We start from the raw sequence: 15,048 nt of genomic DNA, 5'->3' as shown, positions 1-15,048 counted from the left end.
ATCTTCTCTGTGTCCATAGGCTTTTCAAGCTGTGTTTACCACCGTCTGATGGAGAACTTTAAGGATTCAGGAGAAAAGTGACTGAAACAGGAATGCAGCTTTTTATCAAGAGACACTGCCAACCCCAAATGCACAGGGACCTATCCAGCATGAAACCACTAGATATTTGGGTTAATATCATGCAAGCATTTTGATCATTTTTGAATGCCAGTTCATATAAGTACCTCCACTGGATTTAACTACACAAAGAAGATATATGTGCCAGTTTTAATCAGAAGATGTGTGTTAAATTCTAGCTGGATTAACTTCAATTTCCTATGCGCTAATCCTGAATCTTCATTTCGCCTTGGACTGCAAAGTTTAAAAAGGGTCTCATTTCTCTTTGATGGACTTGGTGTTCATCAGGGTGCCGTATTAGGACCTTCTGACTACTTGAATGCCCTTGTATTCATGTATGTGTTATAACGTAATAGATTTAGAAAGCTGAAAGAAAGTAGGGAAGGAAAGAGAGATGGGAGACTGAGTGATAGACGGTAGAGGGCTAGGGGGCGGCCTGATGCATGTGCTGGCTGTGCAATTACTGTAGGTTTGTGTCAGTACTGTATTACTGCACTATATATGAAGGATAGTTATTTATTATACTGGGAAGGAGCCTGTTGCTTCTCACGTATACTATTTCAGGTATCTAAAGGATCTAAAGCATTCCAGCCGACGTATTGAACAGTATTTAAAGGACCAATGGCATGCTGCCTGTGTATTTCTAATTATTTATGTCTTAGTTCAATGATGTGGAAGTGTTACATTCAAGCATTGTTAAACAAAAAAACAAGCTTCTGGTAAAGGAAGGGTTCTTCCGTAACCAGATAGAAGCAAGAATTCAAGAAAGTACAAAATTAGATTTTTTTTCTTTCTATTTTCTAAAATATTTTTAATAAGCTTAAGCGACCATGGGACACTCCCAAGGTTTTTGAAGAAGTCATTAACATTTCACATTTGCAAACTCAATTAAATTTGATTGTATTCATAGAACATCGCCACAGTCGTATTGGACCATCTGTGCTGCAAGTCCTTTTTTTAAGTTTTAATTTTCATTAAAATGGCATTCAATTTATTTTTATTTCAAATACAGTACCATTATTATGACATTTGATAGATTTACAAGGAGAAGTTAATCAAAATAAGAGCAATGGCAGATTAGTATAGATGTTGTATAATGTAATTTATTGGCCTAGTGACAAAGTAACTGTTAAATTATTAATATATTAGTTTAACTAACTGAAGGATTTCCTTCTAGTGACTGGCATTTTTAAAATGGTCTTTCATATGACCAGGAGAAAGGATGTATGCTTATAGCTAAATTCCAGTTGCATGTCGGAAGAATTTGATGAACTCTAGCTATGAATATTTAATCACATTTACCTGGTCTCCCATGAAACTGTCCTTCTACTCAAAATCTTAATGAGTACAAGGTTTGGTCTGATCAAATCAGTGTTAGAAAAAAGTACTGTAATACATAGGATGTTGTAAAGAAAGGGACAGAATTTCATTTTACTGAAGATTTTAATTTCTTGTAAATAGAAGCGCGAAACTGTCTTACAATGTTATAACTTAAACCGGATTATTTTTATGCAGATTATATTGAGTATTTTAAACAGTTTTTTGTATTGGTGACTGAGCAGCTGTTTTCTCAAATGAACATAACTTAACTTACAAATGTTCAGTTTGGGACTTCAGCTGCCATGCTGCATCCATTAGGTACTCAGTCCTTTTTAATTTATTTCTCAGCATGTAGTTCTCAACTTGGTGCACAAGCATGGTCAGTCGCCTCATCTTTCCTCAAAAGCTCTTAATATGAGAGGTCATGACCTGGGCTAATGACTGCAGCATGGACAAACAGTCACTGATTATGTTTGTATTGACATGATTCTAATGTTGGATTATTGTACATACTTTATTTGCAATTTTATTTTGCCTGAAAATAACTGTACAAAGAAAACTGTTGAATCTTTCTAAAATGATCATTGTAAATGCATCTTAACAATATAGTAATAAAATGTTCACAATGATCAGAGTTTTGTTATGTGAGTTTACGGCACTTCAGCAGTAGTTCTGTTCACTTATGTCTTGCATTCAAGATGTCCCCATGTCCCCATGGAATCTGCCTGAATTTTAAAGGAAGGTCTGAATATAGACCTTTAGGGGTAGTGTAATTATAATCCAGTCTTCCATATAAAATCAGAGACAGAGTTATTTAATACTTTGTTTTCATGTAACATATTTGTAGTCCTTTTATAAGTCACAATACAGCATAAACCCTGGCACAGTTAGCTGCTTGTTCCAGTGTGTAGAAAGCAGCACATCTGAATATTGTATGAGTTTAGAGCAGTTTCTCTCAGGGCAGGTCCTGGAGCTTGAGTAGTCTTGGGTTAAGCTCAAGGCTCCTCTTTAAGGCAAAAGTATCTACTCTGTGTGTCACTGTCTTGCTAAATATGTAGTCCTTTATGTGTGATTGGATCTTGGTCCTGTGTATTTCAACACATAATAAACCCCAACAAAGCATAGGCTGATAAGTCCTATTTTGCAAATAGTTTTCCTATTATTATAATTCTGGCACCATAATTTGCTCTGGTATTAAAGCATTTTACACATTTCGCCCCAACTGCTTTGGCTATTTTTTTCTCCTCAAGCCTTTCACTTAACTGTGCTCAGCTTGCTCTAAATGTAAGCTCTATATGTAAGCTCTATATGTAAGCTCTATATGTAAGCTCTATATGTAAGCTCTATCAGCACATTCCCCCGGCTCTGTAACAGTCCACAGCAGTTAGAGCAGAGCATGCATCTGAGTAGATGTCATTTATAGATGAACTCCTGTAAAAATCCCGAAGCTACCCTCCCTTCCTGCTGTGCGTAAAGTGGCCGGAAGAAGGAGCCGGGCGGGAGACAGCGTGCGCGGTGCAGATACTTTCTCTCGGGGACTGCACTCGTTTTGTGGCGGGACCTGCTCTGACACACACCCAGCTCACACCCTTGGCTCCAGCAGCTGGTGGTGATGCATTCCCGCGGCGAAGGCACGGACTTTAACCCCACTGCAGCATGGTGAAGAAGGCTCTCAATGGCGGGGTGTACCCAGCCCCGACCGGAGAGAAGAAGCAGGTTGGTTTTGTGGGTCTGGACCCCTCGGCTCCAGAGTCCAGCCGGGATGGGGCGCTGCTCATTGCGGCTACAGACAGCACCAAACGGACCAGTATCCTCAGCAGACCACGGGCTAGTATATCCGGTGGAAGACCCCGACCATCCAAAAAGAATGCCAGCTATCGCAAACTCCAGAATTTCCTGTATAACGCACTGGAGAGACCGCGGGGCTGGGCGTTCATCTACCACGCTTATGTGTAAGTTTTACTCCTGTTTGTCTTAAGATTGTCAGCTGTCTTTTTTTTATGAATGGGATATTTGAGGTCCCAGGTTGTATGGCGCAGTAGGGGTTAAATTGTCATGCTGCCAGACTGCTGTATCTGATGGAGGCTGGGATAGGTGCACCCCACCCGCAAGACACTACTGCTCTCCGCACAGCCACCTCATCTGCTCCCACCAACTCATGACACAGCTGTCTCTGCGGGAAGGATGATGGCATGCGAACACTAAAGCGCATGATAACTTGACAGCAAAAGACTTCCTTAAAGTGGAGATGCCTAAAATGCCGTAGGGATACAGGCATATTTAGGCATTAGAGGGGAGAAAATATGTCTTCACGTGACAGTATATCCTACTGCCAAGATCTTTGTACCACTCTGTACCATTTATAAGTCACACACCTTATTTATTTTTGGAACGTGTAAAAAGAGCCCTTTATGAAGATGGCAGCATGCCTAATCCTGTTTTTTTTTTATCCGGCATAAAACTGACTCTAGAAGACTTGCATTATAAGACAGTTGGTATTTTTTCTGCTCCAAGGATACCTATAGATTATACCCCAAATAACTATCAGCTATATATTCAAAAACCTATATAGGCATATGTGATGAAGCTTATGTCTCTAATACCCAGTGTGATTGTTTTTTTTTTCCTAAAGCGGGGTGAATCCTTTTTCCACGGAGGGTTGAATGTAGAAACATTTGAAGTGCAACAGACCAGTGCTCAATAGTGAGTTATTCAGGTCATTTTACATGGCTTTGACAGAGCCACCGTAGCCTACCTTTAATGTTTGAAGCCATATTAATGTTAGGTCTATAATTCCTATGACCTTTTGCTCCAGATCAACTGCATTTGGCTCCAGACCACCCCAGCCCTAAAGCCACATTATTCTTTCACACACTGGATTGAGCTACTTATTTAGCTAGTTAATCCTGGTAAAATTTGACATCATAATTGTATCATTGTGAATCATTGTGACTACCCTCTTATTGTTTGGTCAGTTTTGCTTACACCGCATACATAGTTGAACTTTCCCTATAGCTGGCAAAATGTGGTCATGTTTTTATGGCAGCCTCATGCAGCCTCCTCTTCTGATATTAGTGACACTAATGTAATTAACCCAAGAGAAAACCATTGTGTTTGAGCCTAAACCAGCTTGGACTTTTGTGGACACAATCAGATTAATACTACCACTGACACAGCAGACCCCATGCGCAGCAGAATGGAGTGAATGGGTTTCAGCACTGGACAGCTCCTCCACTCATTACTGCAGTTCAGCTGAGTCCGCACACATGCACCGGCAAGATGGAATTAAACCACTCCACTCTTCTTGCTAATATACTCATTTTTCATTCTCTGAGATAGTAAGGTATTTTGGGGAATAATTTCATCAGTTTACGATATCAAAAATTGAGCAAATACTGGGGGAGTTTTGTTTTAAATAGAAACAGAAAGCAGATATCAAACATAAGTGGCGCCCAGTAGCATAATAACTAAAAGACTACTGTAAAAGCAATGAGTCATAGTAAATAGCATACAACAGTGTGAATAATGCACAAGGACATTCAGAGTATTACATAACTCCACTGGGATACAATAAGTACTCTAAGGTGATGTATCTGAGAGGTATTTATGATCATTTTGACTAATCTGGAAGGATAAAAGTCTAAGTTTGAAATAACTCAAAAATTCAAGTAGTTGGTTTAAAAATCTCATTCACAATTTGGAGTTGTGATGTCTACTTTAGATTAGGCCTGTCACAATAAATACTATATCGATGTATTGTTTAATATATGAAAGCTGGATTTATTATTTATCATGTGTTATCATCATTTCTTTGCAATACTGGGAAGATTTCTGGCATTTTTTTTTTTTTTTTTTTGGAATAAGGTAAGATTTGAGCTGTAAAAGGTTGAATAAATAACTTCTATAGCAGATTTTTGGTCCATTCTGCTATTTATTTGTTGCAGCTCAGTCCTTTTAATGATCATGTGTATTTAAAAATGTCCTTGGATTATCTTGCATTATTGTTATTGTGTCAGTTTTAATATTACCGGTTATCGCAGTATTTTTCTGTAGCAATATATCGTGTTTCAAAATGTGTTAGGCCTACTTTACATGCTCTTGGAGATGCTTCATTGGCTGTGCTCCATTCTGTGTGCAAGTCTACTGCTTCATAGCCTGAAACGTAATTGACTTTTAGGGAGGGCTGGGTGATATGGTGATTAAATTGAACCATGATCTCCTTGTGACGATCTACTATTTTGTTAAAATCAGCTTATTGTGATTTGCAGATTTGATTGAATGTAGCTCGATGCTCAAACAAAGATTCTTCCCGCCCCCACCACCTATTGGTCAGCTTCAGCAATGCTCTGAGTGAGTGACAGATATTCAACCAACTGCAATGAAGTGTCAATGTTCAGAAGTAGCAGATGACTTTAAATACCTCTTCAAGGCAATATAAACCCACCAATTAAACATGACTTGAAATCATGATCTGGTTTCTAGAAAATTAATTGACTAGGAAATGGTCTTTATTCACTGTCATTTTATCTAGATTGCATTTTCATATATATTGTGTCCGTAATATGGAGTGTACATTTTATCTGTGGGAATTGATAAAAGATGTGGATGTTGCACTTCAGCCCCATATGCAGGTGCTGGACTGAACAGGTACCCAAATGATGGACTGACTTGTTCCGTTGAGTCCATTGGCTTACCACAACTTTACCCCTTGGACACGTTTGTGTGTGCTTGGTGTGGATGCTAAATAATGCAATTGGTCAGTGTTTCTCAGACTGTGATATGTGTAACACTGGTGGTAGACAGGACCTTCTGCAGTTTTATTTAGAGACAAATCTATTCATGTGTTTGTCCTCCTTTGGGATATTAATTATTTAGAACCACTTTGTCCATGGTTTAGTCTCATTTTAGACCTGGTTTAGCCCTAATTTAGGCCTGATAAAGTTCAGGTTTAGATCTATGCATACTCAGAAAGCCAAAAATGATCATAGGTGGTACTTGGTGTGAAACGTTTGAGAATCACTGCAGTAGAGAAAACCCAAATGTTGACATTTTTGCATTAACATAATTAACTACCAAGATTACCTCCTCATTCATCCTCTCTCTGTACGCTGTAGTATGCTGCAGAAATGGCCAGAGCATTAAGGATTCCACAGCACTGCACTTCCACCCCCACCTCCAGAGACAGGACGCTCCGAAGAGCACTGTTAGAACGTGAAAACACTCTTTCCCAGAATCCCCACCAGGCCAGGCCAAAAATGTCTGAATTATTCACTCAAAGCATCCACCAAGGCTGCATCTCCTGTCTTTTTGGGAGGACATTGTCTGCCCCTTTTGAATAGTGATGTGCTAGATACTACTGCAAGTTTATGATATTGTGTAGGTCAAAGTGATAGATTGTGTATGTGTAGTTTAGGTGGGTCATTGTGATGTATTGAGGCAGGTGTGAACTGTATCTAGAAGCACAGCTTTCTCCCACTTTATAAAGTAGTACAGTACTAGGACAGTAACTCCTAGCTTTTTGAAATACCTAGGCTATGCTCTGTTGGACTGCTAGCTACATTCAAAACATTTCTATATGTTTGCTTGTATGCTCTTTTTGGATCTAGAGGCTTGTAATACATTTTAAATAAAATGTAACTAATTGAACTTCAAAACTAAAGTAATTTAACAAAGAAGTAATTTTAATGTATATCAGTGGCCATGAAATCCGCTGAAATAGCTAAATGTCTATATATAATCTAAATAACTGAATGGGAACAGTAAATAGATGATAAGTGGAGAGAGATGCTTTATAAACTGGATTTTAGTCGAATAGAATACAATGATTAAGCCGTTGCCTTGGCAATGCAATTAACAATTCAAAGCAACGTGTTTATTTAAATGCTTAAAATGACACCCATAGCAGAAAACTAAAACCCATTAATATCATTTTAATTCATAAAAATGCCTTCATTTATCCTGGCTGATCCTTTTTGGTCCACACATCTTTTGGTGCAGAACCAAAGGCTTATATTTACAACATTCGATTAATAGTTAAATTAATTAATAGATAGCAAGGGTAGTAAGAGCTGTAATACCATTTTGACTTTTGCCAGGATATTTTGCTTTATAAACAACTAAACATGGCAACTTTTGTGGTTGCTTTTTGCCAAGTTCGGTAAAGCAAATTTGGGTTGCTCCAACATGCATTGGAAATTGGAGTTGGTTTTCAAAAGTAGCTCTGTCTGATTTAATACAAGTGTGAAGGTTAATGCTACTACATATGAGTTGGTCTCTAATGGAGTTACATTATCTGTAGATCCTTGCGTTAGCAAAGTGGCAGGAAACATAACAAGTACAATAGCTTCTATATGACTGTTATTGATTGATGCTAGTTAGATTTGTGCATCAACTAGTGCATTTGATGTATTATAGCTAGACTGCATGTCAAATGAGGATATGATCTGTGCTATAGAGAAAGAGGGGCTTTTAAATGGTCCCCCCCTCCCCACCCCCCCACTCTGTATTTTCAGAGCTGCAGATATTGCATAGTCCACAGTTGTCGAGGTTACTGCAGTAGTATGCAAGTGATAAACACTGGGGGGAATGAGTAAAGTCACCCTGAGTTCTCTGTGAGCTTTTGGGCCGAGCTTTAGCCTTCCTCCATTTCTCTCTACAATACATTATTCATTGTCCACACACTACTCATCGGTGAATCTCTTTGTGTCTGCCAGCTGATTTATAAAACCACCCGGTTTCCTCCTCCATTCTTATCTCGACTCTGAAGATAGTATGTGGAAATTCAGACAGCACAGTCTGACAATTTATTTATTTACTACAAAATATGATAACTGTAAAAAGATAGGCTTTCAAAATGAGGGACTTGAGTAGAATAGCTTAAATGTCAGTGTTGTTATCTTAATCCTTTTTTGGCCACGTCTTCATTGAAGGATGTTCCTGACTTTCTTCCAAGTTTACAAATCAAGGACATTTCCGAAACAAATTAGTCCTGACATTTGCAGACAGATTTGAAAGCATTGCAGTTTCCATGTAACATTTCAAGCTGTTCATATTCGTATTCGACTTACATTAGATTGAAGCAAGAGCAACTGGGTAATGATCTGATATGGACAATTATATTCCATATATTTTCGGATTCTCCTGATAACAATGGCCGGATTCTGCAATCCGTCACAAATGTGGTCAAAATCTGCTTGTATGTGTCTAGGTTGAGGTTCAAGTATTACGCAAATGTCAGAGGAAGCAACAGTAAAAATAAACAACACAGTTTCCAAAATATCAGTTATCCAATTGTTTGAGTGATTACACTGCAAGTTTCTTTCAGATTTTAAATTAGCTTTTTCTCATATTGCATTTCTCTACACCTTTTGTGTTCTCAACCCTTGAAAATGAGGATTGTAAAATTTTAAACTGTCAATATACTGTGACACTCAATTTAGTGATACAGTATCAGCATCAGGGCACTTTGTATAAAGATATACTGCCAAGAGAATTTTTTGAAACTTGTTTATGCAGTATATTTGGTCACTGTTTTGATGAATACAATGGGTGTATTTTAGAGATCAACCAATATGGGTTTTTCCATTTCTGATGCTGATACCAATTGTTTAAGATCAGGAGAAACCGATGGCTGATAAACTCTGTTGATATTTTTGGGGAGATATGTAGGGCTTATTCTGGTAATTCTACCCAATGATCTAATTTGAGTTTAGTACAAACTCATCCACCACCTTGTCTTATTGGATAAGACAGACATACGTGTTCAAATAAAGCTTTATGCATACTCTCTTTAGGGATGCACCGATATGATTCTGGTATCCAATATTGTGTGGGTATTGAATATTTTGGTAGATCGGCCTGTTTTGGTCTATAAATTGTGTAACTGACCAATGTTGGCCCTCATAAGATTAAGCTTGCATTTTTGCAAAGCTGTTCTGTGGTTACAAAACACATCTGGGCCATTTTAAACGTATATTGTTTATGTTTAAAGGTCATAAATTATATTTTCTGTCTCTGCCCTAGTATCAGTTGATATTGGGTGTTGGCAGATTCTTAAAGACAAAGTATTGTCATCGTTATTGGAACTGAAAAACCTAGACTGGTGCGTCCCTGATACTCTTTTGCATACGGAGATAGCTGGTTGCGCAAACAAAATATCAGCATCTGCTGGAGATCGGTTGATAGCCGATATAAAAAACACATTTATATTATTAGCCAACCGCTATATCCGTCTGTACGCTATTGTATTTCATATTAAGTTTGTGCAGTGATAATGGTGGTGCACATCTAAAGTTATGCACCTACATGTCCATGTTGCAAATATAAAGTAGAAGCTTTTCGTCCTTGTTAAAACAGTTTTACTCCTCAGTCTGGATATAAATTAGTCCTGAGCATGAAGCTGGCAGTCAGACATGCCCTTACCCAGTCTATGGCCCTTTCTGTCTGCTCTCTGTGATATCACTGGTGTTTGGTTCTCTCTTTTGTAATGTATTTGTGCTCCAGAGTGGAACAAGAGCTGTTGAGTGTCTGTGTGTATGCTGGCTGTTCAGAACACCACCCTTTGTTCTGTCCCTGTAGGAGAATCTTCCTGTAAATCCTCATATAATATAACGGTAATGCAATACTTGTTTGTATAAGCCTGTATTGCGTATTTGGGGACACTCGCAATATCAGATAATCAGTACAAGGTTTCTGAAAGTTCTTTGTGGTTTGGTTGTGGTGTTTGCTCTTTCAGGACTTTTGCTTTTTCTTTTCTTAGCTTCCAATCAATGTATTACGTTGACTCTGTAGTCTCTAATGCAGACATATAAGTCTTTACTCACGATGCTTCTTACACCATCATCAACACAGCCCAAGAAACGTCCTTCTGCTATATCCTATTATATGGGTTATCCAATGTTTTTTTGTGTTTTGTGTAGCACCTACCATAACTACAACGAAATGTTACGGTAATCAAAGTCAGGATCACTTGGCTTAACGAGGGAGTATTATGCAAAATATATATTTTTTGGAACTTTCTACCATGTTATAATGTGTAATCCCTCATTTGTCCAGGGCTCGTTTCTTGGTTATTAGACTAGTTTTGGGTTGCACCCAAAAGAGAAAGTTATGACCAAGAACTAGTCTTGCAAGTAAATAAGTCAGGGCAAGTTTGTGGATATAGCTCCTCTATTAGGACAAAGCTAACACCTCTTAGGATGCATTTTTGTGGGCTTGCTCCCAAGTGGCACATTTCACATCAAAAATGGTAATTTTTTTAAATCCTTTTTTCAGTTCTGTTGATAGATGTTAATAGACTCCTAAGACCATACATCTATAGAAATGACTGGAATACAAGTTGGTAATGCAGTTGGTAAGCAGTTATTGATGTTAAATAGGCTAACAAAATATTCACATCTCATTAGCACTCGTCCAGCTGTGACACACAATGTTTATTTTGGTATGGAATAGTGTTGTAGAATACAACAATTTATAACTTGATTTCATACTAGAGTCGATACTCTATACTGATTTTCATACTCAAATGATGATTTTAAAATATTGTAATTTTCTACTCAAAATAATAGTGCTTGTTTATTATACCATGTGGGCTAGATTTGATAAAATTCAAGGTGAAACTGCTCAGGAAAGGTCCAATTTTATCCAATTATGTTTATAGTATCGATACTTTAAATCAGTATCTAGTTCCAATACTAGTTTTACTACTGATTAGTAGTTACTTTTGATAACCCCGGTTTGAAATCTGACAACCCTGACCTATACCTTCAGACTGAAAATAGCCAAAAACATTGTCCAAAATACAGTAGATGATGAGCTTTAAAAGCATTTCTACCATATTATACCATTCAGCCATTTTATGTCCTTCTTTTCACAAAAAGATACAGGGTTGCTTTGACCATAGTGTAATCAGCGTGTGATTCACTATGAAAATATGTACCAAAAGTAGCACACAGCCTTGGATCTGGTGAAGAGAAGTGACAGACTATTTATCTTTAGCCCCTCCTGTCAGGGCTGTCTCGATGCTGACTCTGGCATCCTCTTTTCATTGCACTGATCAGACAAAACAGGGAGGAAATCATCTATCAGCAAAAGCAAATGAGAAAGAATGTCCCAATGAAGTCTCCAAAAGTGATTGGAGGCAGATTGAGGACGCTCTCCACTTCTCTACTATTGTGCTGAGCTGGCCTGGCTAAGACCCACTGGAAGAGGCCAGGACAGTAGCTCACACACCAGCAGCTGACAAATGCTGAGGGGATCGAACAGGGTTTTTTGGGAGGGCATGGTTTGCCCGGGAGTTAGGTCACAGAGTCAGGTGATGTGGATGGATATTATATTAGCACAACCCCACACAGAAATATGGCGCTGTATAACAGGGTCCCAGTGATGTGGGTTGATCTGAGGACAGGATTGCACTGCAGTTATTTACTTGTGCAGAAAGACTATAAAAAGTGAACAGGGTATTCTTCATATATGTTACAGACAAAGTAGGGCATTATTGGTATTCTCTACTTTTGCCTAGGCTTTGTGTATAATGACTAATGGCTTTTAGGCAAAGTAATGTCTGCTGAAGTTAAAGTAAATGTTTGCAGTCATTGTTTGTCTGATAAATCAGTTTGCTCTTTTTTCTGTCCATTACCTACACGTCTTTCTAGTTGTTGGCTTTTTCTAGTAGATTTAGCCCACTTCATGTTGCTCACTGCTATCTCATTTAGGGCTCTAACTAAGAATTATTTTAGCAGTCCCTAGTCACTAGTCAGTGACTATTTTTTCAATTAGTTGACTAGACTTTTCATACATTATCGGCCAAATAAAAGTTCAAATAACATGACTGAACACTTTTAAAGAGAGATTTGACATACATTTTATAAACATGTTGTAATGATAACATTTAGAAATTGTTACTATACATTTTCAATGTGTTTAAAAATTCAAAATAAAAACCTACATAGAATATTTGTTGGTATAGTTTAAATTTTGACTTATTGAGCAGTTCTTCCCATTAGGGGTATATTAACAAATATGAATATCTCAATATATTTTTTAAAGAATCCTGATAATAAAATTATGTAAATCCAACAAAAGTAATAAAACATGGCATTAATAAAACAAACCCAACAATATCTGTCAGTCTTTGCCTAGAGGATTATCAACTTATCACCTGTAACATATACACTTCATGTGTCACATAAACTACTTTAATTTTATGTTGACTGATTCAACATAAAACTGCATTCACAGTTGCAGTTGCTCCCAAAAACACAATGTAATATCCAGGACCCTGGAATACAATTAAATTCCATTAGGCATTGGGGGGGGGGGGATAACAGTGGTTATCTCTGTTCTGTGATGCTGATATGAAACTGAGTGTTTCATATCTACAATTTCCTCTGTTAGCGGCTGACCATTAACATCTGTGGTATACCATTAGGGGATTGTTCTTTTACGCAGCTTACATTAACTCAAACCAAAAGATCCTATGATAATTCCACAACATTACATCTGGAGTCATAGGATTTGCTAGTTTTGGGGGCCTGGGGTCACTCACTTCCTAGAAAAATGTTATTGGATTACTGTTTAAGTCAAGTCCATGCTAATTAGGTTAGGGTGACTCGTGGCCAGTTCATGGCTTTCAGCTTCTGGGTATATTCAACAGTTTAAGGACTTTAAGGGTTTTCCCATTCAAATGATAAACTATTTCGCTTTAAATTGTTTATCACTAATTTCTTCTGTTTCTGAAACCCATGGATACTGGTGTTTTTCATGATATACTTTAAAAACATACACAACAAAAATGCTATTACCGTGACGAGCCCTTTTGTATAGTCAAGTTATGTGATTACATAGGAAAGTCCTTATGTAAGAATCTGTCAAATCAATACATAACACTGTTCACTGTGGCAACTCTAAACAAAAAAATGGTCAAAGTCTATAAAAAACAGTATATTGTGGAAAATAAATTATAATTCAAATATGTAATTTTGTGTGATTCCTATCCACCAATAAAAAGCTGTGGACATTCCTTGTGCTAGGGACCGGTTGAGCAGGAGTGGGACCATTAATCAGTTGGTTTGAGGGGAGCTGTTGTGGGGGACAGAAAAGGCCCTCGTTTCCCTCTGAGCTGCAGATAAAGAAGCATCGATCTGTTCTACTCAGCACAACAACCAGGCCAGACTCACTCATCACGCTAAATTTAGACTACAACGGTCTGGCCTGTACATAGGGAAAAAATTCACTGAGAGGGGCAAGCAGAGTGTAAGGACCCTGGGAGAGTGTAAGGACCCTATGTCAATACTGTAGCCCTGAGGGTCAGAGTGACAGGGCCTAATGTACTGCACACCCTCCTCACATGCTACAGAACTTCCTATTACGGAGTCCTTGTCTGGTTTGATGGTACATGTGACCATACATTTTCAAGATTAATTGGTAAATCTACATTCCCTTAATTGTAGACTATATGGAATTCAACAGTGATTAAAAGTTAGAAAGCTGGCTCGGGGGTAATCAGCTTGCATTTTAAACTTGCACTTGCATTTTAAACAGGCTTTTTGGACTTAAAACAACTGCATTGTGGATATTAGTTACAGTGTAGCTGGTTAGCCTTCATGATGTCTTTGAACTCTTAATATTTTAACTTTTTGAAAATTCTGAATGAATCAATGGAAAATTTACTTCCGAAATGTGAGCAGGCTGTCACTGTTGAGCTCCATAACTTTTGAGAGGGGGATCTGCAATCAGCTTGTTTCCATGAGGATGGAATTGCTTTGACTTACACAGTATGGCATTAAACATATCTATCTAGCATATATTTAATTATCATGGGATTTTTTTTATTACTCATACCTTGCTATTGCAAATCCCTTGACAAACCTGCTTTCTGACTGTGAGCATGTTCACTTCTCATGTTCACAGATAGATGTAACCCAGCCTGGCATCAACTGCTTGTCACCATGAAGTTTAATGCCATACTGTGTAACATTCTAGGCAAAGGAATAACATTTCTGTGGTGACTGACCCTCCATGAGTTACATACTGCAACTTTAATGAATAAAAATGTGTGTCACCTGGTGTATGTCGGCCCTGGAACTTATAGAAAACCAGTTTGATTTGTTAGCAGTAGAGCCGTAATAATCCATTCTGCTGTGGGCCTTGTCTGTGGTCTTTCAGTGCTTGATGCTTTGAGTAATGATAAACATGTATGATGAATGAAACTGAAATGTTTTGGGGTGTGTTTTACTGCTCACACAAGGACAGAAAATGCTTTTGTTCAAATTGTGTTCAATATCTCAGTACTCTTGGGTGTTTCTTGTCTGATTTGGAGTAGATATTACAGAGCACATGGATGCCCTCCCATATTCCAAACTGAAGAATAATTGAACACCTTTGTCTTACTGTAGCCGCTCTTTGTGAGTTCATGAGATGTGGGAGCAGAGCGGAGGTGCTGTCAGGGCTGAGTTTGTGACTGCCTAAGGGATAGGTCGTCTCATCAGTGGGCGGCTCATTAGGACCTGTTTATAAGGCTGCCAATGTCCTTAAATAACCTGCTCTCTAAAACTGCACATTGAGTTTATGTAAAGTTGTGTAAAACACAGCGAAAGAGTTTGGTTAGTAAAT

At 38.1% G+C, this 15,048-nt stretch overlaps 2 protein-coding genes across 4 annotated transcripts in view; both read left to right on the top strand.

Moving 5' to 3' along the window:
- prex1 (phosphatidylinositol-3,4,5-trisphosphate-dependent Rac exchange factor 1) overlaps positions 1-2,062 on the top strand; it is a 72,028-nt gene extending 69,966 nt beyond the window's left edge. For both annotated transcript variants that reach the window (XM_055223033.1, XM_033970321.2), the window contains one exon: positions 20-2,062. In XM_055223033.1, coding sequence (XP_055079008.1) covers positions 20-62 — 43 coding nt within the window. In that variant the 3' untranslated portion in view covers positions 63-2,062. The remainder of the gene's footprint in view (positions 1-19) is intronic.
- An 867-nt stretch (positions 2,063-2,929) lies between these two features.
- The window catches only part of LOC117374143 (potassium voltage-gated channel subfamily KQT member 2-like), a 32,549-nt gene continuing 20,430 nt past the window's right edge, over positions 2,930-15,048 (top strand). For both annotated transcript variants that reach the window (XM_055223039.1, XM_055223038.1), the window contains exon 1: positions 2,930-3,389. In XM_055223039.1, coding sequence (XP_055079014.1) covers positions 3,094-3,389 — 296 coding nt within the window. In that variant the 5' untranslated portion in view covers positions 2,930-3,093. The remainder of the gene's footprint in view (positions 3,390-15,048) is intronic.

This window comes from Periophthalmus magnuspinnatus, chromosome 7, assembly GCF_009829125.3.
Source record: "Periophthalmus magnuspinnatus isolate fPerMag1 chromosome 7, fPerMag1.2.pri, whole genome shotgun sequence".
NCBI lineage: Eukaryota > Metazoa > Chordata > Actinopteri > Gobiiformes > Gobiidae > Periophthalmus > Periophthalmus magnuspinnatus.
The sequence above is the reverse complement of the archived record's forward strand: the minus strand, read 5'-3'. Positions and strand labels throughout refer to the sequence as shown.